The sequence below is a fragment of the Toxotes jaculatrix genome, chromosome 21 (assembly GCF_017976425.1).
Source record: "Toxotes jaculatrix isolate fToxJac2 chromosome 21, fToxJac2.pri, whole genome shotgun sequence".
Lineage (NCBI taxonomy): Eukaryota > Metazoa > Chordata > Actinopteri > Toxotidae > Toxotes > Toxotes jaculatrix.
Genome location: NC_054414.1, coordinates 8521931 through 8545624, shown reverse-complemented (window position 1 = coordinate 8545624; position 23694 = coordinate 8521931). Strand labels below are relative to the sequence as shown.

General features: G+C 42.1%; 3 protein-coding genes across 3 annotated transcripts in view; all 3 read left to right on the top strand.

Annotated features, from left to right (window-relative positions):
* The first annotated feature begins 590 nt into the window (after nucleotides 1-590).
* tut1 (terminal uridylyl transferase 1, U6 snRNA-specific) lies at nucleotides 591-7051 on the top strand. Its single transcript, XM_041029541.1, has 10 exons — nucleotides 591-779; nucleotides 1173-1363; nucleotides 1546-1752; nucleotides 1995-2109; nucleotides 2236-2363; nucleotides 2472-2698; nucleotides 2830-2939; nucleotides 3846-3968; nucleotides 4424-4516; nucleotides 4643-7051. Exons 1-10 carry the CDS (start codon nucleotides 704-706, stop codon nucleotides 5776-5778), a joined length of 2406 nt encoding a protein of 801 aa, XP_040885475.1. The 5' UTR covers nucleotides 591-703; the 3' UTR covers nucleotides 5779-7051.
* A 5010-nt stretch (nucleotides 7052-12061) lies between these two features.
* LOC121201405 (peptide Y) lies at nucleotides 12062-14974 on the top strand. Its single transcript, XM_041067229.1, has 4 exons — nucleotides 12062-12120; nucleotides 12425-12612; nucleotides 14064-14144; nucleotides 14779-14974. Exons 2-4 carry the CDS (start codon nucleotides 12425-12427, stop codon nucleotides 14801-14803), a joined length of 294 nt encoding a protein of 97 aa, XP_040923163.1. The 5' UTR covers nucleotides 12062-12120; the 3' UTR covers nucleotides 14804-14974.
* Nucleotides 14975-15235: 261 nt separating this feature from the next.
* The window catches only part of mpp2b (membrane palmitoylated protein 2b), a 35658-nt gene continuing 27199 nt past the window's right edge, over nucleotides 15236-23694 (top strand). Inside the window, exons 1-2 of the mRNA XM_041067210.1 lie at nucleotides 15236-15538; nucleotides 23300-23379. Of these exons, the coding sequence (XP_040923144.1) occupies nucleotides 23349-23379 (31 nt within the window). The 5' untranslated portion in view covers nucleotides 15236-15538; nucleotides 23300-23348. The remainder of the gene's footprint in view (nucleotides 15539-23299; nucleotides 23380-23694) is intronic.

Here is a 23694-nt window from a genome sequence, read left to right as displayed (position 1 = left end):
ACACTGTTTCAGAAGTTCCCACAAATGTGTTACAATTGTAGTTTGCTTTGGTTTTCACCTTCTGTCTGGTTCATCCCAAACCAGCTCCATGAGGTTTAAGTCCGGAGACTGTGCTGCTCTTCATCATGTGAAGCCACCATCTGTTCCTTCTCTTCTTATGTTTCAGATCATTGTCTCGCTGTAGGATGATGACCAACCCGTCTGTTTACTTGCTTTGACAGTATTACGGTACAGTATTATCCTAATAATGCACCAGAGAGTGTATTAACAGTCTGTTCCGGCAGTGCAGAGGGCAAGCTGGGTCACCTATAAGAATTGTTTGCATTAATCTTAAAAGCTTTATCTAATTACACGGATGCAGGAAAGCTGTAAGTGAACCAATTAAATTATTTGCTTAAAAAAGGCTGTTTTCTATTAAGTTTAAATATAATTTTATTTTTGGTGTTTTCACTTTTAGTACTGCAATGTATTTTTTTTTTTATCGCGGGATATTTTAATCCATTAGAAATTCATCAAGGGGAACTGTTAAAAAATTAGGAGAATAACCCGGACAGATTTTGGAGACGGACTGGTAACAAACGCAGAAGAGACGCTGGAGGGAGATTTGAGCGGCGCGTGGGGAACGGTCGGCCTCGAACTTCGCTGAGGACCGTGGCGGTTGATTTGTTCTCCGTGCTGTCGTTACAGTTGACTTCTTGCCATCATGGAATCGGACAGTGACATAAAAACGACGTCGAGAGGGTTTCACTGCGTCCTGTGCAATGTCAACTTACCAAACAGTAAGTAACCGTAAGCTAACTTAGCCACCTGCGAGTCAAATCGAGTAAACTTTTGACGCATCATTTTTCTTGGTGTTGGTGTTGTTGGATGCTAAATCCCAGTTAGCTTAAAGCTACACACAATTACGATGTTCCCGTTACTTCGAAACTTGTGTCTTCGTTTGGGGTTGAACGCTGTGGCATAAGGTTAATGTTTGAACGGTTAGCTTATGTTATATTATAGTAACAGAGTTTAAACGCATTAGATCAGTTTGTCATGATTAGCATAGTTTACTAAATCTGTACAGCAAGCTTGGTAACCGCTGTATTGTATGTTTTGATTTTCTGAACTCTGGTGCGTCTGATTATTTTTGTTTTCTGATTCAGCATTGTTCATATTTTGATGTCCGACAGTGCCAAGTCTGGATCAGCATGTCAAAGGGCGGAAACACCAGACACTGAGCACCGTGCGGGCCTCCAGGAAGACCCAGGAGGAGCGTAGTGTGTTTGTCAGTGGTATCAAGCCTGACATCTCTCAGACTGACATAGCTGAATACTTCCAGAAGTTTGGGTCAGTCACAGATGTCATCATGGATAAAGACAAGGTCAGACAGCTGTTCACAATGAAACACCTCACATCATAATTTATGTCCATAGCCTCACAGTGCCCGTCTTTACAGTTTGTGTCCATACCAAGAGTACTGACGGCCAGTTTCTTTGCAGCATAATGGAAAGTGACTGAGACCCCAGTGTAGTCTGACTGTGATATGTTACTCTGCACTCACAGGGTGTGTACGCCATCGTGCAGTTCAGTGACACCAAGAGTATAGAGGCAACCCTGTCCTTTGTTGAGCATCAGATGAAGGGCCTGAAGCTCCGTGTCAAACCCCGGGAAAAGAAGGAGTTCAAGTTCATTCCCAAGAAGAAGAGTGACTCCCAGAACCTCCAACGTGTTCTCGACCATCTCAAACCTGAGCTGTGTCAGTTGATGTCTGTAAGTATTCTGTTGTTAAATATAAATAAGTGGCTTATGCTAATGAAAGTGTGGGTTTGTAAAAATGGTCAGTACACTTCGTTGTAAGGAGTGTTAAAGCCTCTAGGGGCTGCTGGTGGAGCCTTTTAGATTCTTTAGTCTTTGTTTAGTTCCACACAACAATATATCTTATGTTAGCAATAAAGCGTGTAGTTTAATGTTAAATAAATATGCACTGTTTGCCATCCTTTGTTCTACTCCAGGTGAATGCACAGATGCAGCTTGTTGTTGAGCGATTTCAGCTGGGAGAAAACGAAAAGAAGGCCAGAGGCTTGCTGGTTCAGCTCCTGCAAGAGGTTTTCGTAGAGTTTTTTCCAGGTGACCTTTGTAAACACACATCCTGAGAGTCATTTTTTTAAAGTCGTGTTTCATGATGCTGATTGTGTAGAACATTGTGATAGATCACTTTATTCACTTTTAATATTATGTTTGGATGGGTTGCAGACAGCCAGATTCTGCCATTTGGTTCATCTGTCAACACTTTCGGCATCCACTCCTGTGACTTAGACCTCTTCCTGGACCTGGAAAACACCAAGGTTTTCCAGGCTCGTGCCAAGTCCACATCAGAACAGGTCTGATGTTTTTAAATATACAATAATTGGTGACCATAAATACACTAAATATACTCTCTGTGTATTTAATCATTCTCCTTTTTCTTTATGTGTTCCCTCTGTCTTCAGGCAGGGGAGGGCATGTCAGATGATGGCTGCTCTGAGGACTCCATCCTGTCTGATATTGACTTGTCCACAGCCTCACCGGCACAGGTCCTGGACCTTGTGGCGGCGATCCTGAAGCGCTGTGTCCCCGGTGTGCACAAAGTCCACGTGGTCAGCAGCGCTCGTCTCCCTGTGGTCAAGTTCCATCATCGTGAGCTTAACCTGCAGGGGGACATCACCATTAACAACAGGTCAGTCCATGATTCCTCGGAAGCTGAGGCGTGGCGCGTACAGTCTTTAGGTGTGGTGAGAAAGGTTTAATCTTGTACAGTGAGCAGAATTACTGTACGGATTTCTTTTTTAAAACTTTATCCCTCACTAGGCTAGCAGTAAGGAACACCCGCTTCCTCCAGCTGTGTTCAGGGATGGAGGACAGGCTGAGACCTTTGGTGTACACCATCCGCTACTGGGCCAAGCAGAAACAGCTGGCTGGTAAAATGAAAATACTTGCACCTGAGCCCAGGTGCAATTCTTTAACTTAAAATGTGTGTGTTTAGGTAGTTGTTTCATTTTTTGGTCAACAGATGTCACCAGAACTTCACTTGTCCCTTATGATCATGTTGGGATCTGTTTGGACACACTGATTTGCAGCAGCTCCCTTTGTGTTGTTATGGTACAGGTTGTCTGTCCTGATATAAAATCAAATCTTAATGAGCGTGTTCTTCACTGAAGGGCACACTAATTACCTCTACTCCTGGGGCATATCTCCTTGTGCAGTGATTAGCAGAGGGTGATAGGATCAGTTACACATAAAGCTGAGGTTTTTATCCAAACTGAAGACCCGGAATAACTGTAAAGAACTGTCTTGCCAAATGCCAGTAATCAAATAATAATGTAAATAGACCTTTTTTACTGCAGTGACTACAAGCCGGTGTTTCAGGCTTCAAGACACACAAATCAATAAATGTGTAAAATATGCAAACAGGTTGCAAAACTCAAGGATTACATAACCGAACAAAACAGTCTGACAACTAAACCAAATAAAAACTGCAACATATTCTCAAAGAGTTTATAAGAGGTTGTAAGTGGCAACAATGACTATTGCGTGAGATCTCACCAGAGATGTGGCTGGATCATTTGTGGCAGATCCAGGGTCAGTTTCCCACATTACTTTGCTGAGATTTTACATTTACAGTGAATAACCAAGCTGGTTTAAAAAAACTGTGTTTAAGGGTTTTCTCTTAGCGTTGACATTTCCTTTTTGGCAACAAGAACCAAACTCATGCTGCAAAAGCTCCCAGCAGATGTTAGTGCTGTCATCTCTTGTCTGTGTACCTGTCAGTGGCCTTTCTGTAATTACCATCCTGTCACACACACATTCTGCGTTGTGACGTGTAGGGAATCCGAGTGGTGCCGGTTCACTCCTCAACAACTATGCTCTGACACTGCTGATCATCTTCTTCCTGCAAAACTGTGAGCCTCCTGTCCTCCCCACAGTGGACCAACTCAAAGACATGGCCTGTAAGTGCTGTATTGCTGTGACATTCGTTTGCTCCCTGTCGCTACATTACTGTACAATTTAGCCACCCTGAAAGGTTTGCTTAGCAGTAATTAATGAGCAAAAATAGGGTTTACTTTGGTGTTGATGTGTTTTTACTGTTAAAATAGATGAAAGCAAAAGTGTAATTTAGACTTCAGAGCGTTTAAAGTGCATGCACATTATATATGTTTTCTTACAGGACATTTGGATATGACTAGTCAGATTTCAGTAGGTCTGCATTCTAGGTTTCCAAATACTGTAGATCATTGTTTATCATACAGCTTTTTGGGACAAAGTCAGATTATTTTCATATTATAGACAATTCAGAGAATCCCAAGCAGTAAAACTGTTTTAGCAAGTTGATTTGTCTGTTATACTAGCATGTCGGTTAGATTCCGTTTCTTTACATCTGTTTGTTAATTTAACATCCTTACAGGTGAGGAAGAAGAGTGTGTGATTGAGGGCTGGAACTGTACCTTCCCCAGTCAGCCCATTTCTGTGCCCCCTAGCAAGAACACACAGGACCTCTGTAAGTGAGAGTAATTAAAAAAGGACAATGTGTGATTTGTTATTCAGTGATTTTTTGTGACATGTAACTGAGCTTCTTCGTAAATTTAAAATACAACTTTATCGAATGTGTGTTTTCTCTGTATAGGCACCCTGCTGTCTGGCTTCTTCTCCTTCTATGCATCTTTTGATTTTGCCAGTAGTGTCATATCTGTCAGGGAGGGGCGTGTACTCCCAATCACTGATTTCTTCAGTCAGAAGAAAGAGGAGGAGGCCATGCAAGAGGAGCAACCCACCACGACCTCTCACCACAGTCCTAAACTGGGTCCACTAAATCTCTTGGACCCCTTTGAACTCTCCCACAACGTAGCTGGAAACCTGAATGAACGCTCGCAGCGCTGTTTCCAGAGGGAGTGCCGGGAGGCTGAGAAGTATTGTCGCAGCCTGCAGTACCAGCGCAAATCCACCAAGGGGAAGTCATGGGGGCTGGTGCGCTTATTCACCCCCCATGGGGATGTCCCACAAACCAAAGCAGAGCAGCTGACCATCAGCATCCCCTTCAAATCAGCGTCGCTCCCTGAAGTGCTGCGTAATCAGCTGTACATGGCGGGAGATGGTTTCCATCTGCTGTGGTTTCAGAAGGTCTGCGCCGCTGTGGAGGGAGTACTCAAAAGTGTTCTCAGGTGTCACCTTGCTCCCTCCACAGACGCCGCCTTCGGTGAGGATTCGGCTGTCCATGCTGCAGAGGAAATGGAAAGCGCCTCGGCTTCCCTCAACACAACAATGAACGACAGCCGTGACAGCGTTGAATCCCAAAATGAAGCCAGCCCTCTGGGTACAGCCGGGGTTGGCACCAAGAGGCGGCTGTCTTCTTGCAGCGATGCTTCTATGTCACCTCAAGGCAAAAAACCAAGAATGGCGAGAAGGGGCAAGCCTGATTTCCCCCACTGGATCTGCCTGCAAAAGCACGTAGTGTGGGCTGGCAGGAGGAAAGTGAGAAGGGAGCTGATCAAAGATACAGACTCGAGGCCAGAGGGCAGCTGTATGGAGCTGGAGTCCCAGGTCACAGCTCACATCACTGAAAAAGAGCCAGAGCTCAAGGAGCCCTTGGAGTTCAAGGTTCAGCCCCAGATTGTGAGTGGGACAGAAAGCACAAGGGCAGTGCTCAAATTAGAGCCAACCAGTGATAAGACAGGAGTTTTTCATGACTTCTTTCATTTCCTGGAAGCCTTCTTACCTAAGATGGTAGAGACATTGCTAAAGAGTGAAATAGGTAATGTTTGAATAGGATCCGTTTCACATAAGTTGCAGTTAAAGAATTTGGGTTTTCTTTGTTTTCAGTCAAGGATGAATGAAACTCTTAAGAGTGAGAGAGCTTTACGGCGTCTTTATATTACCAGCCACCAACTGGCCGTTGCCAGTAGTATTGTATCTATGGGTTTTGTCAGAAATTTCAGTTTGTAATATTTTTGTGTATAACGTATGAGGTTTGGCTTGGTTTTAGTGCGTTTCTGTTGAAACTAGTGCTCTTACATGACAAAGCTCTGAAGAGAAACTGCAGCTGCAGGCATTTGGTGTACATGACATCTGATATTGTCTTCAAATTAATTAAAAAAAAAGTCTTTGTAAAACACTGACTATCTGCTGTAGTTGTGATCAGTCAGGACCATATGTACATTTATTTCTCCTTCAATCATCCTTTCTGTAACAGTCAATTTTTCATGACGCACAGTTGCAGGAATGGGGTCAACGCTTCGGTTCAGCTTGTGTCACGTGCTGCCAGAAAAGGTCCACAGGAGTGGAGCTTTTATCCAGTCAGGTCTTCGCTCATAGGACTGAGACAGATGAGAGTAATTACTCAGGCAGGCAGACTGCTTTATTACAGCAGGACAAGCAGGAGCTGAGGGATGCACAGAGCTCCCATGTGCTGATTAACATCATTCATCTCACTTTTAAAGGGAGATACAGATGGCCAGCAGCTTAGATGGGGATGCAGAGGCTGGTGGAGATGGCTGTGGTGATGAAGACGTTTGAGACCGCTGGGTTCATGTTAAATCTGATGCTGGTCCACGTCACTGATAAGATGTTTGCTGTGGCCACGAAATTAAAGATAAAACTGTGGTGTATGACCCAAGGACTCAATACATTTGTGGTCCAGCAGAGATCATAATGTATTTCTCGGTAATAATCAGAAAATAGCAAAATCTAAGTAACTGCTCCAAAGGTTATATAAAAAATTATCAAAACATAGCTTTTTAGCAACGCTGTCGGCATGGCTGTACTCTCTTAGTCTTGTTTTTTTTGGGTTTGTTTTTGTGTTTACTTTTGTGAGGTTTTGATGGCATACTACTTGAGCATCAGCCATTTTCTTTCACTGACACTCCAGGCCATTCTAATATCGCCATCCTGTGTTTTTCAGCCGGTGCTCCTGATATATGGCCTCTCACACACACCTCTAAGCCAGAGAGTCAAAGTGATTGATATCAAAACTGGGGGGTGTGTTTGCCGTTGGCCAAAAACAAGAAAATAAACCGTTATCTCATAAGAAACCTTTTTTCCTCAAGTTTCCCTTCATCAAGAAGCTCAGTGTATTGTAAAAATGTAATGTAAAAACACACAACACACTGGACATGGTATCATCAGGTATTGATGGCCAGCCAGTTCAAATACATGTAGCTCATTTGCTGTAATTACTATAAGAATTGATTCTGGTGGGCAATTGTGTGTGCCCTGTGTCTGTCGGACCGTGGAGCCTATTCTTCATTTAGAGATCCTGAGGAATAAAAGGGAAAAAAAAAATCCAATTTCATGTTTTGTGTAATTGGCGTCCATTGGGAGGAGATCCTGAGTCCACTCCCTAGAGACCTGAAATCTTGCCAGCTTGCAGGCAGTATCATGTGTATGCAGCTTCTGTCCAGTTCACTGTGATGCGTAAATACACTGAGTCACATTGAGTATGACGTCATGCAAGTTTACAGCACTTGTAGTCTCGAGTCTCTCTCTCCATAGTCTGACGCGTAGAATATGGAGCATAAGTGAGTAAGACACTGGCTTAATTTTGCCATTACGGATTTCAAGGGGATCATTTAAATACCTAACTAGCACACCAATGCGTTGTGACTTTGAGAACATGCTCTCCATCAAGTCGTCGACCTTTCCCGAGCCCTCTAACACCTGCCTTGTCATCCATCTGAGTTACCTGAAGCTGCCGTTGCCAGCTTGCTCATAAACTCATCATTTGGTGGGATATTGCTGTAATTGGTCCGCTCTGCTTTCTGTGAAAGACAAATGACCTAAGTGATGCTGATGCTGGCAGAGTAGCATCAGTCCTCTGTTTTGGAAACCAACACAGAGGACTCCTGCACCCGTCGTTCAGCGCTGACATGACTGCTGTTTTGAAGAAGCTGATTTTGTGTGCGTGTTTGTGCGAGTCAAAAATCTGAAACTTATAAGGAGATATGTTATTGTTTGCTAACGAGTCGTGTGTCTCGCCTCTGGCTGACGCTCGGTGGCTCCTTTTAGAGCCATTTGCATGCTCCTGACTTATCGCACCGTGGTGGTGGGCAGTCATCAACCCCCCATTTTGTCTCCTGAGTTGTGCAAACAGACCTGGCTGCCTGAAAAGCACTCTGTTCATATTAGTGGCTCCCCCACTCTGGAGATAAGGCTAAATAAAAACGCATAATCATTTCCCCCTTTCTGTCTGCGATGGGCAGGAAGGAGTCAGACATTCTCCTGGGAGATTGCTCTTACACCAGGATGGACTTTTGTGCGCGGCTGTGTGTGTGTAATCTTCCTTTCATATTTGGACTAGGCAGCATGTGTGATGCAAATGGAAACGGAGGTGGCTTTACTATCTAAAGGGAAGGCAGAGGTTCAGGAGAAAAGCTTTTAGAGCTACATTTGAGTTGTACACGTAGGTGCCTACAGTAAGTAAATTTCCAGAGCCGTGGTTTGTTCAAGTTATTGCTCTCAGCTAAGAAAGTTGTGTAAATTGTCCACATCTTACCTAACACAGCCGCAGGCATCATTAGCACCAACATCGGTTGGAAAAGTTGGTAAAACTGAATAAGATGAGAGAAAAAATGTTTTGACAATCAGTGGCCTCCTACTGGTCCTCTTACCTTTGCCTTGATGACAACTCAAACACTTTTCCCCTCTGTAGGGGCTCAAACTGCTCTTCTGGAGAGCATTAGCTGGGGTTTATTGGACTGTGAAAACTTTAAACTGTCTGTCCTTTCCCTTATCTGGGGGCTGTTACTTCCTCTGTGTTTACCTACAAACACTGGAGCGAGCTAATGAGTTTGTCTTGTGCATAGTGTTGTTTCTTGCCATCGACTTTTATGGCCAGGGGAGTGAATGCATTGACGCTGATTACTGGAGTAGGATTAACTAAATGTTCAGGATGGCCACCGTTAGCTGTGGGAAATGGGTGATTAAAACAAGAGAGGGCTTAATTTATTCATTATTTAATCACTTCAAGCTATTCCCCATCTTTTTTTTTTCAACTCATCAAAAGTGTTAAAAGCCACAGTTTTCCAATTTAGGTTGTGTTTTGTTATTTTGCATCAGTTTCGGACGTCACTGTGTGTAAAAGCAAATTGTCCCACAAATACCAGTTTGAATTATGACACAATAATTGCTCAGAAATGGTCAGTGCAATCAATGTGTAATACCACAATCCACTTACAGCCTTTATGGCGTGGTCATATACACTTTAACTGCCTGTTTATTGTCAACAGCAGCAGCAGCAGCTCTACTGAGGCTGTCAGTTGAGATTTATGTCCAAATCAAGTTTTTGACAAGGGTTTAGGGACAGACAAAAGAAAACCCACTGGTTTTTTTTATGACTCTATAAACACATGCAAGGAGTTGTCATGGCTTCCCCAGGGAGCCCAGCAGAACAACATGTAGTGTGCTGTTATGTTGTGTGGCAACCTGACAGTTTCTTTGCTGCAGTATCTAACAGTACGTCTGTGGAATGTTATCATGAAGGATTCCTTTTTGGTGTGCGTTCTCTGAATGTACAAGCCTGTACTGTTCATTCATTCTCTAGAGAATGAACTGTTGAAGTATCTATGTTGCTCAATGGCTAAGATGCGTACCATACAGGAAATGATAACTGCAGCATGTCTCCGTCATGTTTCTTCCTCTCACATCTGCAGCAATGTTCTATCATTAAATGCTAAAACGCCCACAAATTAAGTTTAAGGAAAGCAATTGCTTGAATTAATATTACAGAGGTAATTCCATGTTGACTTTCCATCTAAACTTTTTGGAACAAAATGTTTGCACCAGTTGCTTTATGCAATTTTATCAGCTGCAGAATAAAACTGCAGCTATATTAATATAGCTATTAATTAATAAGTCCTCAACCTCATAGGTTGTGACTCATACTATATACAGGATGGATTTTCCCACATGCAAAAAGTATAAAGGCCTCTATTATTGTGGCTATATGATTAAAAACCCACACACTGCTCTTCCTCAGCATCAGTCAATCACACACAGACTGTAAATGAACGCTACAAGAACAACAATGAATTTTGAGTATCCCCCTCCCAAGTTAATAACTTCTGAAGCAACTAGACCACACAATGTCACAAAACCCTGAGACAAACACTTCTTAATGGCAGGTGTCATCCACTGTGTCTCTAATGGTGACAGGAGACACTGGCATAGATTTGGCCTTTAAATGATGAAGAAGCCACCTCAGAACTCCAGTCAACAGTTAACTATAAAAAATTAAGAAAATAAAAGATCCCCTCAACATGTGCACACAGTGCCAAAGACATGGCTGCACCTGCACCGTAGGATAAGGGATGAGTTCAGGCGTTATGAACTGAACAGTAGACCGTGAAGATCCGAGATAAACAGGAGCCGCTGCACCGATCATAAATTTTGCTGATTACATTAGACTCAGTCTCAGCACTTGAGACCTGAAAGGTATTTGTGTACTCAGTGTCTTTTTGCCAGTCATATCAGCACCATCAGGTCCACGTCCTCCCTCAGAGCCTCTGTGGTGATATGAATTTGGAAAGGCGGCATGTAAGGGTTAATAAAAGTGATATTTGATCCACCCACACCTCAGTGAATCATTTAATTCAATCATACAGAGGATTACAGTGCTGAAAATGACTTTCCCTGAAGCGTGCTGCTGCCACTATTTCCATGTGTGTGAAACACAATAGCATTATTGATCTGTGGACACTGTAGCCTATGACCTCCAGACCATATTAAAGGCCTTATCACCATCTGAATAATGCATGCAGGAGTGATGAGTCATAGAAGGCTAAAGGTGTCCGGGCTAATGATCACACGTTAGGCGGCATCATTCTTGGAGAAGGTACAGGTCATATTAATGAATTAGTATGAATTAATGTGCATTTGTCCAGTGCTTCATAAAATCTGTTACGTTTTTTTGTTTGTGTTCTCCAAAGAAAAAGTTGTGAAGCTGTTTTAAATGAACCCACGTCTATAATGTGGTGTTTCCCATCCCATATCCTGTGTATCTACCTGAAGATGAATGTGTTTGTTCATTAAGTATCCATGCACAGAGTACACCGGAGTCAATAAAACAATTGGATGGCTCTGATTACAACCTTGTATGCACTGCAAGAAATCCCCCCAACTGCCTCTCTCTCTCTCTCTCTCTCTCTCTCTCTCTCTCTCTCTCTCTCTCTCTCTCTCTCCACACACACACACACACTTGTAAAACTGGAGAAAAAAGCTATACATTTTATAGATTACCACAAACGTTTTGAAGTTGATATCTTATATTCAGGTAATAAATATCGAGCTAATATTGTGAAAGTGACATATTTTCAATAAGCGTACACAGAACTTCTTACTTCCCTTCTCTAATGACACATTCCAGGTAAGTTATAGTGGAAAAAAAAGGACAATAGCAGCTATAATGTGTTTTCCCAGCTGCTGAGCTGTATGTGGGGAGGACAGCACGGTCACTCATCCCATCTCTCTCCAATTGTTGATACACTGAAGGTTTCTGAAGAGCTGTACCCGCCATTACTGTTTCAAGTGTGAAGGCCCGGGTGGTGTTATTTTCTGATGGCTGGTGTGTTGGGTCAGCTCAATGAGCCTGTTTGCTGAGAGGCATTCTAACTTTAATACAGGTGTGATTTCCAAGTGCCTTTAACCTGTGTGACCCAGGACCACGGCTGCCGTCTCATGGCGCTGTTCGTGGTGCTGAAAGAGCAGCCGGATTTTCCAGTCAGAGTACAATCTCATGTACTGATTACTATGATTTACAATCAATGCAAATCGATAACTAATCAAATTTCAAAACAACACAACAGAACCACAAGGAAAGCCATTAACCACAAATGTCAAACTAAATATAGAAATACTGGGAGGATTATGCATATGTGTCACGTTTAACCCGCAGCGAGGCAGAGAGTGAAGTTCAGGTCTGAGTGTGTCCTCCAGCTTTTGCCAGAGATAAGTGACCCGCTGATGGTGCCGGGGGGAAAAGCGAGGGGTGTGGTTAAGTGTTACTCAGTGCGCATCAGGTATCCATCGCACACTATATAACCCTGTGAACCGAGAGGAGAGCAGCAAGGCAGGGGCACCACCGGGGTGACTACACCAGGAGACAACTGTCAGAAAGTGAGTCTGCTTACTTTTGCATTTACTTTGCTGCACCTTCAGTTTCCAACTGCGCCCACAAGAAAAATGTTTTTGCGAGTAATTTCATGTGAAATTCATATCAGTTCATGTGTTTTATATAATATTTGAAATACTTTAAAGACTTTTTGCGCGTCGAGGTGTTTATGGGAGATGGAACAGAACCATAAAGATCACAAGAATAATATTTTAGCTTCAAGGAAATTTAATTCGAGTTTAATTCGATTTTTTATTTATTTTTTGGAGAACAGTATTACATTACCACGGTATTTCTCCTTCCCCTCAGATGGCCAACATGCTGAGATCGTGGATGATGCTTGCAGCGCTCGTCGTTTGCCTGCTGCTGTGTTTGAGCAGCTTTGCGGACGCCTACCCTCCCAAACCGGAGAGCCCGGGGAGCAACGCCTCACCGGAGGAGTGGGCCAAATACCACGCCGCTGTCAGGCATTATGTTAACCTCATCACCAGGCAGAGGTGAGTCAGCTTTACCTAACTACATTACAAATGCGTGTGTGTGTGTGTGTTTTTTTTTCCAAACATCTCCCTGCTCTTCTATTTTTTATTTTTTCTAATAAAACAAACTAGACAATTCAGGAATTTCTCCAGTGTTAGAAGGGAACAGAGACTATCTGGTTGCACATGATCCTTCAGAGTCTATTTAATATTAAAGTTCTGAGCAACCTAATAAATTCTGAACAACATGCATTGCTTTGGTAACTTTTAATCCTGGGGTTGGGTCGGACAGGGAGTCCACCTCCTTTGATGTGGGGGATTAAATCTCTGGATGGAGCCCTCCTGTTATGGCTTGAATTCACTCATATGAGGCCTCTTTTTCACTCTCAACCAAGACCTTTTAGTTGCTGGTCAAAAGTTCAGCCCTTCTTCGGCAAGCCGAGGAGAACTCTTGCGTCATCTCGCTGAAGTTACAAAGCACTGCTGTTCTTGTTATAAGAAATAATGAGGCAGAGGGTTGGAGCCTGGCTTTCCTCTGATGGGTATATAAAGTTCAGACCAGAGAGAAGCCTGTAATGGCTCCACTGTGACCCCACATCTTGTAATAGACATATGAGAACACCAGACAGCCTGGACTCATAGCAGGTGAATCAAGATTGGATCATAACACAGTATAATATCTACATGGTTGTAGGTTTTCTACACCTCTCAGACTTTGAAATGTAATGCATATTATTATTATGATTATTATTATTATTATTATTTATTGTCAACCTGTAATGAAATTTCTTCATATTTAAGTTTTCAGTGTTTTCTTATGGGTTGTAACTACAATATGGCTACGACAACTGTTTTGACAAGGTAACTGCATCAAATACACCATCCCCCCGGTGCGGCACATACATTTCTTTTGTTCCATCTAGAGAAACTGGTGGGTGTGCAGCTTTCCTGTGATGGCAGCTGAGTATAGTCTCATCATTAACCCTCCTGCTCTGTAATTAAAGAGGCTTGGATCTGTCATTAGACTCAAAGGACTGTGTGCCACAGGGTGCAGCCCCTCACATCTTCAAACAAAAGGAAGGTTTACTCCTCAGTGGCCAGGCATTGATTTTGCATTGAAGTCGGAGGAGCTTGTTTGTGGCTGCCTCGCTGGACACTGGGCAGTGAACTTGAAAATTCTCCTTTTCTCTCAGATAATTGCACAGCTGATTTTTGTTTTGATTGGACCGCAGAGATCGAGCAGAGATGTAGTGCTGATAAAAACTCAACGGGGCGTATGCAGCCTAACTTGCCTTGTTCACAGCTGGATGAGTCTTGGAAAAAAGATGTCCTGAAATTAATAACAAGGCTGACATCAGAGCACCCGGTGAAATGCTGACTGAGTGACTGCTGGTGTACAGCTTCACATGAATGAGAATCTCCAATTAATGTTGAGTTGCAGTCATTACATGCTGGTGTTTGTCTTTCTCCAGGTATGGGAAGAGGTCGACCCCCGAGCAGGCGGTGGCGTGGCTGCTGTTTGGGGCTGATTCAAGCCAAGATACTGAACCACGGTGAGGGAAACACCACTATAGTTAAGAAAAGCTCCATTACCAGGATGGGAAGGGGAGGGGGTCTGATCAGCAAAAACACTGTGTCCTAAATTATGATATTAAATGTGACAGTAATCTGTTTGTCATCATTAATTAAGGAAGAAGAACGTGCAATTTAATGAGACAAGACCTGCATAAAATGGCCCAATATTTCATCTCCCATTAGCAAACTGTTTGAGTTTCAGATAACACATTATAACTGCCATCCACAGTAGCATAGCAGCAGTCTATACCTCTGGCTGCCCTCAGCCTTATTTAAAATCTTTAAGACACAGTCCTGTTGGACCAGCATATTATCAAACTGCTTTACTGCTGTATTCCTTACTGCAGGGGGATGTGTAGTGTAGTGTTTTTTTTTTTTTTTTTTTTTAGCTCCATGTTAATATTCTTTAATCTTCAAGTGAGTATTGACGAGCATCTTATCTCACCTTGGGTCTACAAAAGGTTATTGGCCGTGCCAGCATTGTAATGTCACAGCCACATGTTCTGACAGTTTAGCTAGTGATCTGTCAGAGCTGGTGTATTAGGATCCATCAAGTTATAAGTTATTTTCTCTTTTTTTTAATGAATTAATTCATTTGTTTTAATGTTACAGCTCGGACTACAGTGATCAGTGGTAAAAGACTCCAGTGTTAACCCTTCCCTGATCCTTTGATTAACCGACGGTCAAAAACACTGAGATTCTCAAAAGACAACCTGCACTGGACTTTGTGGCTCTACATGTTTAATTATTTAACGTGCATGCAAATCTCTCTCTCTCTCTCTCTCTCTCTCTCTCTCTCTCTCTCTGTTTGTCTGCTCCTCTCCGTATATCTATTTGTTCGTTGGCCAAAAATGTAAATAATTTGTAACAAAATCAAAATTACTTTACAATGAAGACTTGAATGGAATTAAAGTATTAAACAGACATGCTCTGCTGTTCTGTTTTTACAAACTGTGCCTGCTCTTATTGCCACTAGATGGCACTGTATCATTAGGAAACCTGCGTTTGCAAGTTGGTCCATCCTATTGCTGGTGTTGTATGGATTCACATCGACAGCAGCGGACGGGCTTCAACTTCACACAGGGGTTACCACACGAAAAGACGCGTTTATTTATTGTTATCACCAAACCCTGCAGGGCATCCTTTGGGGAAAGCGGATCATCGCGTGCAGAACAGCCAATAGGCTTTTAATCAATGGAGCTATTTGTGAGAGCACGCGAGCCGTTTTAGGTTAAAGATAGCAGTTTGTGTGGGTTGCCGTTGGCTTCGGTGTTGTGAAAGTGACTGCATAGATTAAACAAGACCTGCCGTGCTTCAGCAACTGCGAGCCGACCGGCAGAGACATCTCAGACCTCGTCTTGCAGAATCTCAGGTGAGCGGGTTTTTTTTTTTCATGGAGGAAACGTGGATATCGTTTATGCCGTTTTCAAGTAAAGCATTTCCAGAGACGTAGTCCGCCTTCCCCGCTCGCCAGGTGGCTACTGATAGGCTACACGCAGTCAGTTATTTCATCCCTCCTGAGCGAGTAAGACCTCCTGAAGAGATGAAGTCTTATTACCTTTAAAAATACGTTCATTTCCACTTATTTTTAAACCTCGTGCATCATTTCATCGAGGCGTATGCACATTCAGGCACGAGAGCGCTACGTAATCATTTGTGCCTCAATCATTAGCCAGGTTTTTTTTTTTTAACTAACCTAATTGACCCCAGGCTATTTGCACCTGTACAGCGGTTACAGGTAAAACATAGCTACGATATCTATGGCAGCCTGACTTAGAATGATCACAGTCTGTGGGCAGTCTGAGTGTGGGAAATAAAACCCAAGAATAATGTTGATAACAAAGAGTGGATGGACGTCATTCACCTGTTCATTGCCACTGCGCATGCCCACGTATTTTTTTTAGTGCCCAGATGTTTTAGCACATGCGGACCAGCAGACGGGCAGGTGTCTGAAATGTAGTTAGGATGAGCGTATTAATAAGAGTACATCTCTCTCTTTATATGTGTGTGTGTGTGTGTGTGTGTGTGTGTGTGTGTGTGTGAGTGAGAGAGAGAGAGATCCACAATAATATTGTTCCCTGACATTTGCGCCTAAATGACGGAAATATGAAAGGCTTTGGTTTTGTGTTGATATTGTAATTAATTGGAAATCCATTTCATATGATTTTCATTTTCTATATCTTTTGTTAGAAATGGTTAAAGTCGCACTCACCAAAACAAGAGGATCCTGAACTTGTGCTTAACAGTTTTTCTCAAATGTCTATGGTGTTTTGTTTTGTTTTGTTTTGTTTTTTTTTTGTTTAGCCTTATGTTTAACTGTCGCAGTGTGAGGACATTTTATCACTGTGAAGGAAATATCTCTCTGCCAGTGAGAGAGAAGTTATTGTATTTTCAGTGATAGCTGAGATGTACTATCCAGTTGTGACTACTTAGGCAGGGAGGGGTATGGGAATATTTGAGGGTCATTATGATACCACAAGTTTGGTTTACATTTAAATTTATTTAATAACTTACAGCATCAGACCTTAGCTATTTCAACTTTAAAAATCTTACTTGTCCAATCGTACTTGGTTGGGAAAGAGAAGAAAGACTTTTTTTTAAAGTTGTGCCCCAGACAAAAGAGCAGCCAGGAATAATAACAAAACCATAAATAAAAATGTTTCTTAAACATTGTCACAGACTCTGTACTATATAAAGAGTTTATTTAGTCTATACACGTCTACACAGACTGGTCTGTATACCATCTGTTACACAAAGGAACCGATTTAGTGCAGATAATGATATTGTTATTTTGGAACAGTCTTTTGAAATCAAAGCTCTTGTCACGATAGACATTCAGTACAGTCTCTCTAAAAGATGCATAATTTATAGTTACTTAGAATGAAAATCCCTCTGCTGGATTTTCATATCAAACCACATTCAGATAGGTCTCATTTTCAAAGAGTTTTTGACTAGGATTAAAGTAACTTAAGCCTTCTTTATCAGTTTCTGTTTTGGAAGTGGGAGGTTTACCATAAATTTCCGTGCTTTTGACAACTTTGGGGATTGGCTGAAAGATCAGCAGGTCTGGTTTGACGTTGACAGAAACATCGTCTAAGCACTTCTTTAACGATTTAAGAACTGTGCCTGAAGTCAGGCTCCTTAGACTTTGAATAATATGTGATGTGTCCTTCACTCTGAATTCTCTTAGGAAGGTTTGAATATGTTTGGTAAGAGACATGAAATTGGATCAAATCAGAAAAAAAAAATGGCAGCATGGTGGTGCAGACGATGTAACCACGACTTGTCTGAGCATCAGAATAATGCATACATGACGTTAAATTAATACAAATCCTTTAATATTGGTCACACTTTCAGAAAAATTCAAAGAGCTTTTGCTGTGTGACCCTGATCCTTGCCTACATCTCATTATACAGAATAAGTCAGAGGACATCCTGCTTATTTGATGTCTCATACAGAATACCCTTCATAAGAACACCTTCAGTGGCTGCCGGACCATGGCACTGTTCAGTTTTACTGCTTTGATGGACTGAGTGATTAATTACTGCATCAAACAGTAATTGTAATCAGCTGTAGCTGGCAGAGAGAAAGGCTCTAGACGTAGAGCCCGTCCACACTCGATTCCACAGGGAGATTAATCAGCAGCGGTTCACTCAGCCTCAGCATCTTTTCCCCAACCTCTGTGGTGTCATTCATAAAAATGACCTGCTCATTTACTCTCACACCTGCCACCTCACCCCCGTCGGCACAGATCTCCACATACAGAGACAGTGCCATTGAAGTGACGACTGCATAATTTCATTTTCTCCACTGCGTTCATATATATGGATTTTCTTTTTAATAGGGAAACAAGGTATTTTTAGCCTAGCGATGTGGCTCCAGGGGTGGCAGTTTCAGTCAGTCCAGACTGAAATATCTTGACAAAAAATGGATGGATTGCTATGAAATTTGATACAGACATTCATCGCCAACTCAGAATGAATTCTAATGGCTTCTTCGCAGTATCATCAAGTTAAAATCTGCAAAACTGAAGACATGCCCATTAGCCTCAGCTGTACTGTTGTAGTGTTTTTAAAGCAAATTAACAAGTGTTAGCACATTAACATGATAAACTAAGATGCTGAACATGGTAACATTAGCTACTATACCTCAGCAATGTTAATGTTTTCATTATGATCATGTCAGCACTTAGCTCATCACTTAAAGTGCAGATTCTCCCTGTAATATTTGTGCTATAATCCCCAGAGTTTCTGTCAAGAGAGATTTGACATTGAAATAGTGACGTTCATTTTGTTTATTCCATCATGGCTGCTTTCTCCAAAAAATAAATAAATAAATAAAATGGAAGGAGTGGGGACCTTTAATGAAATCCAGGCAGGGTGGTGATTGTAAATGCTCCCCCTAGGTGGCTCTCAGCACTTTGCCTGAGTCCTTTAGCCTCTCAGTGGTATGTACATGACATTTAATTCTAATTACACCAATTACAACGTGTACAGGACTGAGGAAAAGGAAGACTCAACAGCAACATCATCAGGATGTATTACATGTCTTGTTTTCAATGTATCTGTTGATGGTGGAAGAAAACTGGCTGGCCTTTAGTTATGTAGAATACAGAAAAAAAAAACCCATAATAATTACACAGGAGATAATGAACTTGACCCTAGATTTCTTACTGTTTGAGAACCTCTGAGTAGTTCATGTGGCTGAGGTGGCTAATGAGTCCCAAAGCTGTTTGCTGAAGGTTAATCATTTATGATTAGATTTTTTGAGGCACGCTAAGATGAAGTTAATATCTGTATCCACGAAAAAACAAATCGAGTGTTCTTTTCCATGCCGTTTCCTCTTGCTGCCATGGTGTAGCACATTTTGTGTATTAATATGCACGTAATGTAACCTTGATTTTTGAAATCATTCAACCATGCTGCGCTGACTGCTTTAAACTGCGTTTGAATTTATGCTCTCCTTCAAAAGACCTCAACACCGTGTTTGGATTTGTAGTGACTTGGAAGATGATGTGAGCCCCAGAAGGCAAGATTGAATGAATTGCTTTAATATCTTTTGAGAAAGAGTTTAGTCTAGAACATAGACAACGGGGAAGCATAAACATACTAGTACTTTCTTCAAGATACTTGAGGGCAGATAATCAAAAGAAGCTCTTATGATAGTTTCCATGAAGCCTCTTAAGTGACATTCCAGTATCTTTGTAAGAATAGTATAAACTCTGAGAGGATTGCATTTTGCTCTGAGGAAACTCTTAATTTTCTTAAATAAACCGCCTTATAGCTGCACACTTTCTTTTCTTCAGGTCTGGTGACATTGTTGTTCGGGATTTTTAGAGCTGTAGAAACAGTGGGATCAGGTTCAGCTGTTCATGTGTCATCATAGACCGTCATTCTGAAAGTGCAGTTAAATCATTAGTTTTGGCTTGATCCCCTGTCTGTTGCGTGAATGCTACATGTTGCTGGTAGAAAATAATTTCCTCTGATAAAGAGCTACTCTGTATGGAAGCGTAGCTCAAACCTTCTAATAGATCCAATTTTAGCTCTAACTTATTATTATTTTACGCATTTTCCCTTGTTGCCATGGCAAAGCGCCGGGGAAAACGGCAAAGAGCTGCTCATGGTTGTCTTGGATACGACAGTTTTCCCTTGTAAAGTAATGAGAGGAGCTGAACCTGTGGGAGCTGCAGGGTTATTTTTAGGCCTGACGCCAGGCTGCATGTGTGGATTAAGACTTGTTTGGTCGCCGGTGCGTGTGTGTGTGTGCGTGCGTGTCTGTGTGTGTGTAAGCATGTTTACAGGCTTTAATGCAGCCTCACTGTGGGAACAGCTCAAGGCATTTTACACTTGGCATACAAACACCTGGGCCACCACTTGTGCTGTCGCTCCAGGCCAAAATGTGCTGGAAGATGCAGTTTCAAAAAATTTTCATTTTTGGATGCAGGCTCCATGTGCAGTTGTACTTTTGATATGTCTGCAAGCATTACCATAACGAAATACATACTTCCCTCAACTATTGCTGGGGATCTTTAGTGATAGAGAATACATACACACAGCACATGGGTTTCATGTGAGAGTGCAGGCTTGTGGTGCTCGCAGACAAAATTCTTCAGGAGCAAAGGAAAAGTAATTTGAATGAAATAAATCACAAATCCTCAATGAGTAGTAGAAAGAAACCGTCTATTGTCGGTTTAAAAAAAAAAAGGTGGAAGAAGTGCTTATTATCTTGAATTTCAGGGATATTTTAAAGGCACTAAAACCTTGACCTTTGCCCTCGTTATTGGTTATGTAAGACGAGGGTGATGCAGAAATTTAAACTTAGCTTGTTGTCACACTGGGAAGGCTTATTAGGCACCAGAAGTGTCTAAAAACATAATTGTAGATCAGTGTGCATGCACACAAACCCCACACACTAAAAAGACACACCCAGCTGGCCCCTTGTTTTAACAGATTGACAGTGTAGAGATGATAGCAGGTCTGCGAATGTGATGTCACGGCAGCTGTGCTATTGAGCTGCTCTCTTCCTGAAATAGACTGAGGAAGATGGAGAGCTGGATGAGTGTAACTGCATGTGTGTGTGTGGTTTGAATAACAGAGACAGTGAACATCACTCAGAGAGCAGGGCAGTTTACATATGCAAGGTATTACTTGTGTATGTAAACAATGTGCACAACTGCAGGGTCGTTTCCATCTGCAGCAGTAAGATAATTAGTGTGAAAATGCCAACATTTACCTCATTGAAGGATCACTTATTTACACACTGTTCATCTGATCAGTGATCGGATCTTGGCCAATTTTTACCCCATCAGTATTATAAGAAAAGAGCCAGCAGAGAGCAGAAAAGATTCCCACCTACCCCAAGTGTGTCAGCGCAGCTCTAGAACAGCCAAGTCCTGCTGCAATCAGCTTTGACTTCTTAGCTGCCGTGTGGTCTCTGCATACTTTTAACAAGCTCATTTCAGAGCACAAACACAGGATGCCACGGATAAGCCAGGGGGACTGGTATGCAGTATTAAGGAACGGATCCGCATAGGTCAGAGTTTTACTAAACCTCTTGGTCCTTCAGTAAATAAGAATGTGCTTCAGTGTCACACCGGTAGCAGCGGTTGCAGCTGTTCAACGAGTAAACATATGGTTCCATCACAGAATAGTGAAATGAAACAGTTTAACTTAAAGAGGAAAAAAAGAACATTTACTAACCTCAAAAACATCATAAAGCCGCCTACACTTAACCCAAAGAAAAAAAGCACTTGAAAAATGCGGCTTTTCTCTGAATCAGTTACACTGAGTTCAGGTGGTGCTGTTCCTAATATGATATGGCATGTCTGTGGGGTAAGAGAAATAGATTTATTACACAAGACAAAGAGAGGGAGTTAAATATAGAAGACCAAAAAACATGGACGGGATCAAGACATATGGCAGAATAAACCAGGTTATTGCGAGGATTAATAGATGATGTTAAATAGATACAGAGGGATAAATTTAAAGCCAAGCTGTCACTAGAGTGATGAAGTCTTCGCAATATCTTGAAATGAATTACTCCAGCCTGTATTCAGAGGTGTGAAAAAGCAGTAAAATCTCCAAAGCATCCCCAGGCATCCCTCATTTTGGTGGATCAATATTTTTTGATTATAAATGAAACATCTTCTCCTGTGGGTTCACATGTAACAGTTTATAGGATGAATCTTTAACTGGTGCACCAGGATGTGCTGATGAAATGCTTAGACACAAAGTTGTCAGCCTCCAAATCTGTGAACAAATAGGATTTGGGAATATTTCGATCCCTGCGCAGAGAATCCAATTATTAAAAATACATACCACCGAGCTTGAAGACATCTTCATTTTTATGTTTAATGACAACTGAGTGACTAGAAAGGGAGTGTGATTCCATCCGAGGGTAGAAATTTATTCATTCAGTTCATTAAATAAATAACACTGGAAGCCAGACAAAAGGCATTTACAATGTAACAGTCATTTTTAACATTACTGAGGGATAGCGCCCCCATTTGGCCATTTAATGTACTTTCTCAAACGCTGGATTGCTTTGTGAAGACTCTTCATCACTGCAATCCTGATCAATGATGAAGAGGCTGAAACAGGTTTCATCTGTTGACATACGCACGCGTTGACACACAGTGACCCTGTGGTGATATCGCTGGGTTTTGTCCACCACAGCACAGGTTCCTTCGTGGATAGCTATTGTCATGGCAACCAGGAATTAGCATCCTTGGATAGCACAGGCTCTCCCTCATCAGCCACGCTTTTTTCTTCCTCACCATTGTTCTTCTTTGATCTCTTCCTTCCCCCTTCTCTCTCTCCTTCTCTGTCTGCCCCACACCCCCACCCCCTGCACACACACCCCTTATGTTTCCACCTTCCTGCCTCACAGTTTTCTCCACATCCCTCTTATAGTTTCTTCTGTTTGTCTCTCTTCAGCCCCATGAGCATTGATTGCCTGTTCTGTTTATGCTCCCAACACACCCTCTGTAGCTCCTAATTGCTATTTTCTGTGTGTATTTCACAAATTCCACTTCACCTAAGAAACCAATTTTGGATCTCAGGACAACAGATGCTGCATCTCCCACTCTTTTGTCTGTAAGGCTTGTTGCCTTTTCTTGCAGCCTCATGTTAAATTGATCAGTTAGAATCAACAGAGATCCTCACTAAGCTAATGTAAGCTGGCCTGCCCACTCGGCTCACCCGCTCACTCTGTCTTTCCAACTGTTATAATAATATTCCTGATGGACATGGTGGCTAAAACTGTTTGGGTGTTACCAGAGCAACTGGTTATTCTATTTTTGGGTATTAATAAAGTTAGATCGCAGTTGTCATGTGTGGGAGCTTGTTCAGAGAAATTAGAAGCAGCGTGCACAAGTCCACTGACTGTCCTTATGAAAGAAACGGATTTGTTTTCTCTGTCTTTGCTGCGTTAAGATTTCCACTGATCCCTGTGTTTTACTTGAAGGGCCTCAACCCTCAACAGCACAGCTCTGCTCTCCTTCCCTTGTTTCAGCCTTAATTCTGCCTCAGCGGTCTGACAGCCAGGGGATTTTGCCTTCATATTCACAATCAATACTTCATTAATGTTTTCAATGCAAATCCTTTCATTGTTTTTCCACTCTCTTTCATTGCAGTTGACCTAACAAGTTTTGTGGAGGACACTGGGAGGAACCAATTTTTAAAATGCCCGTGGCAACATCCAGCTCTGACTCCGGTAAGTGGCTTGGTCTCGCTATGATGAGGGCATCTTTGTGTGTTTAAGTGTGTGTGTGTGTGTGTGTGTGTGTGTGTGTGTGTGTGTGTGTGTGTGTGTGTGTGAGTGTGTGAGTGTGTGAGTGTGTGAGTGAGAGAGAAAAGAGGGAGGAGATACTGAACGGTTTCTGGTTGTTCCAGCACTCAGGACATGTATCTCATCTCCTGAGTTCTAATGTGACTTAATGAGCTGGCTAATAGAGCGCTAAAACTCCAGTCTTAGATCAGTCATGCCTCAGAGGATTTGCTGTTGTATCCTTCACAGTCCTCCACTCAT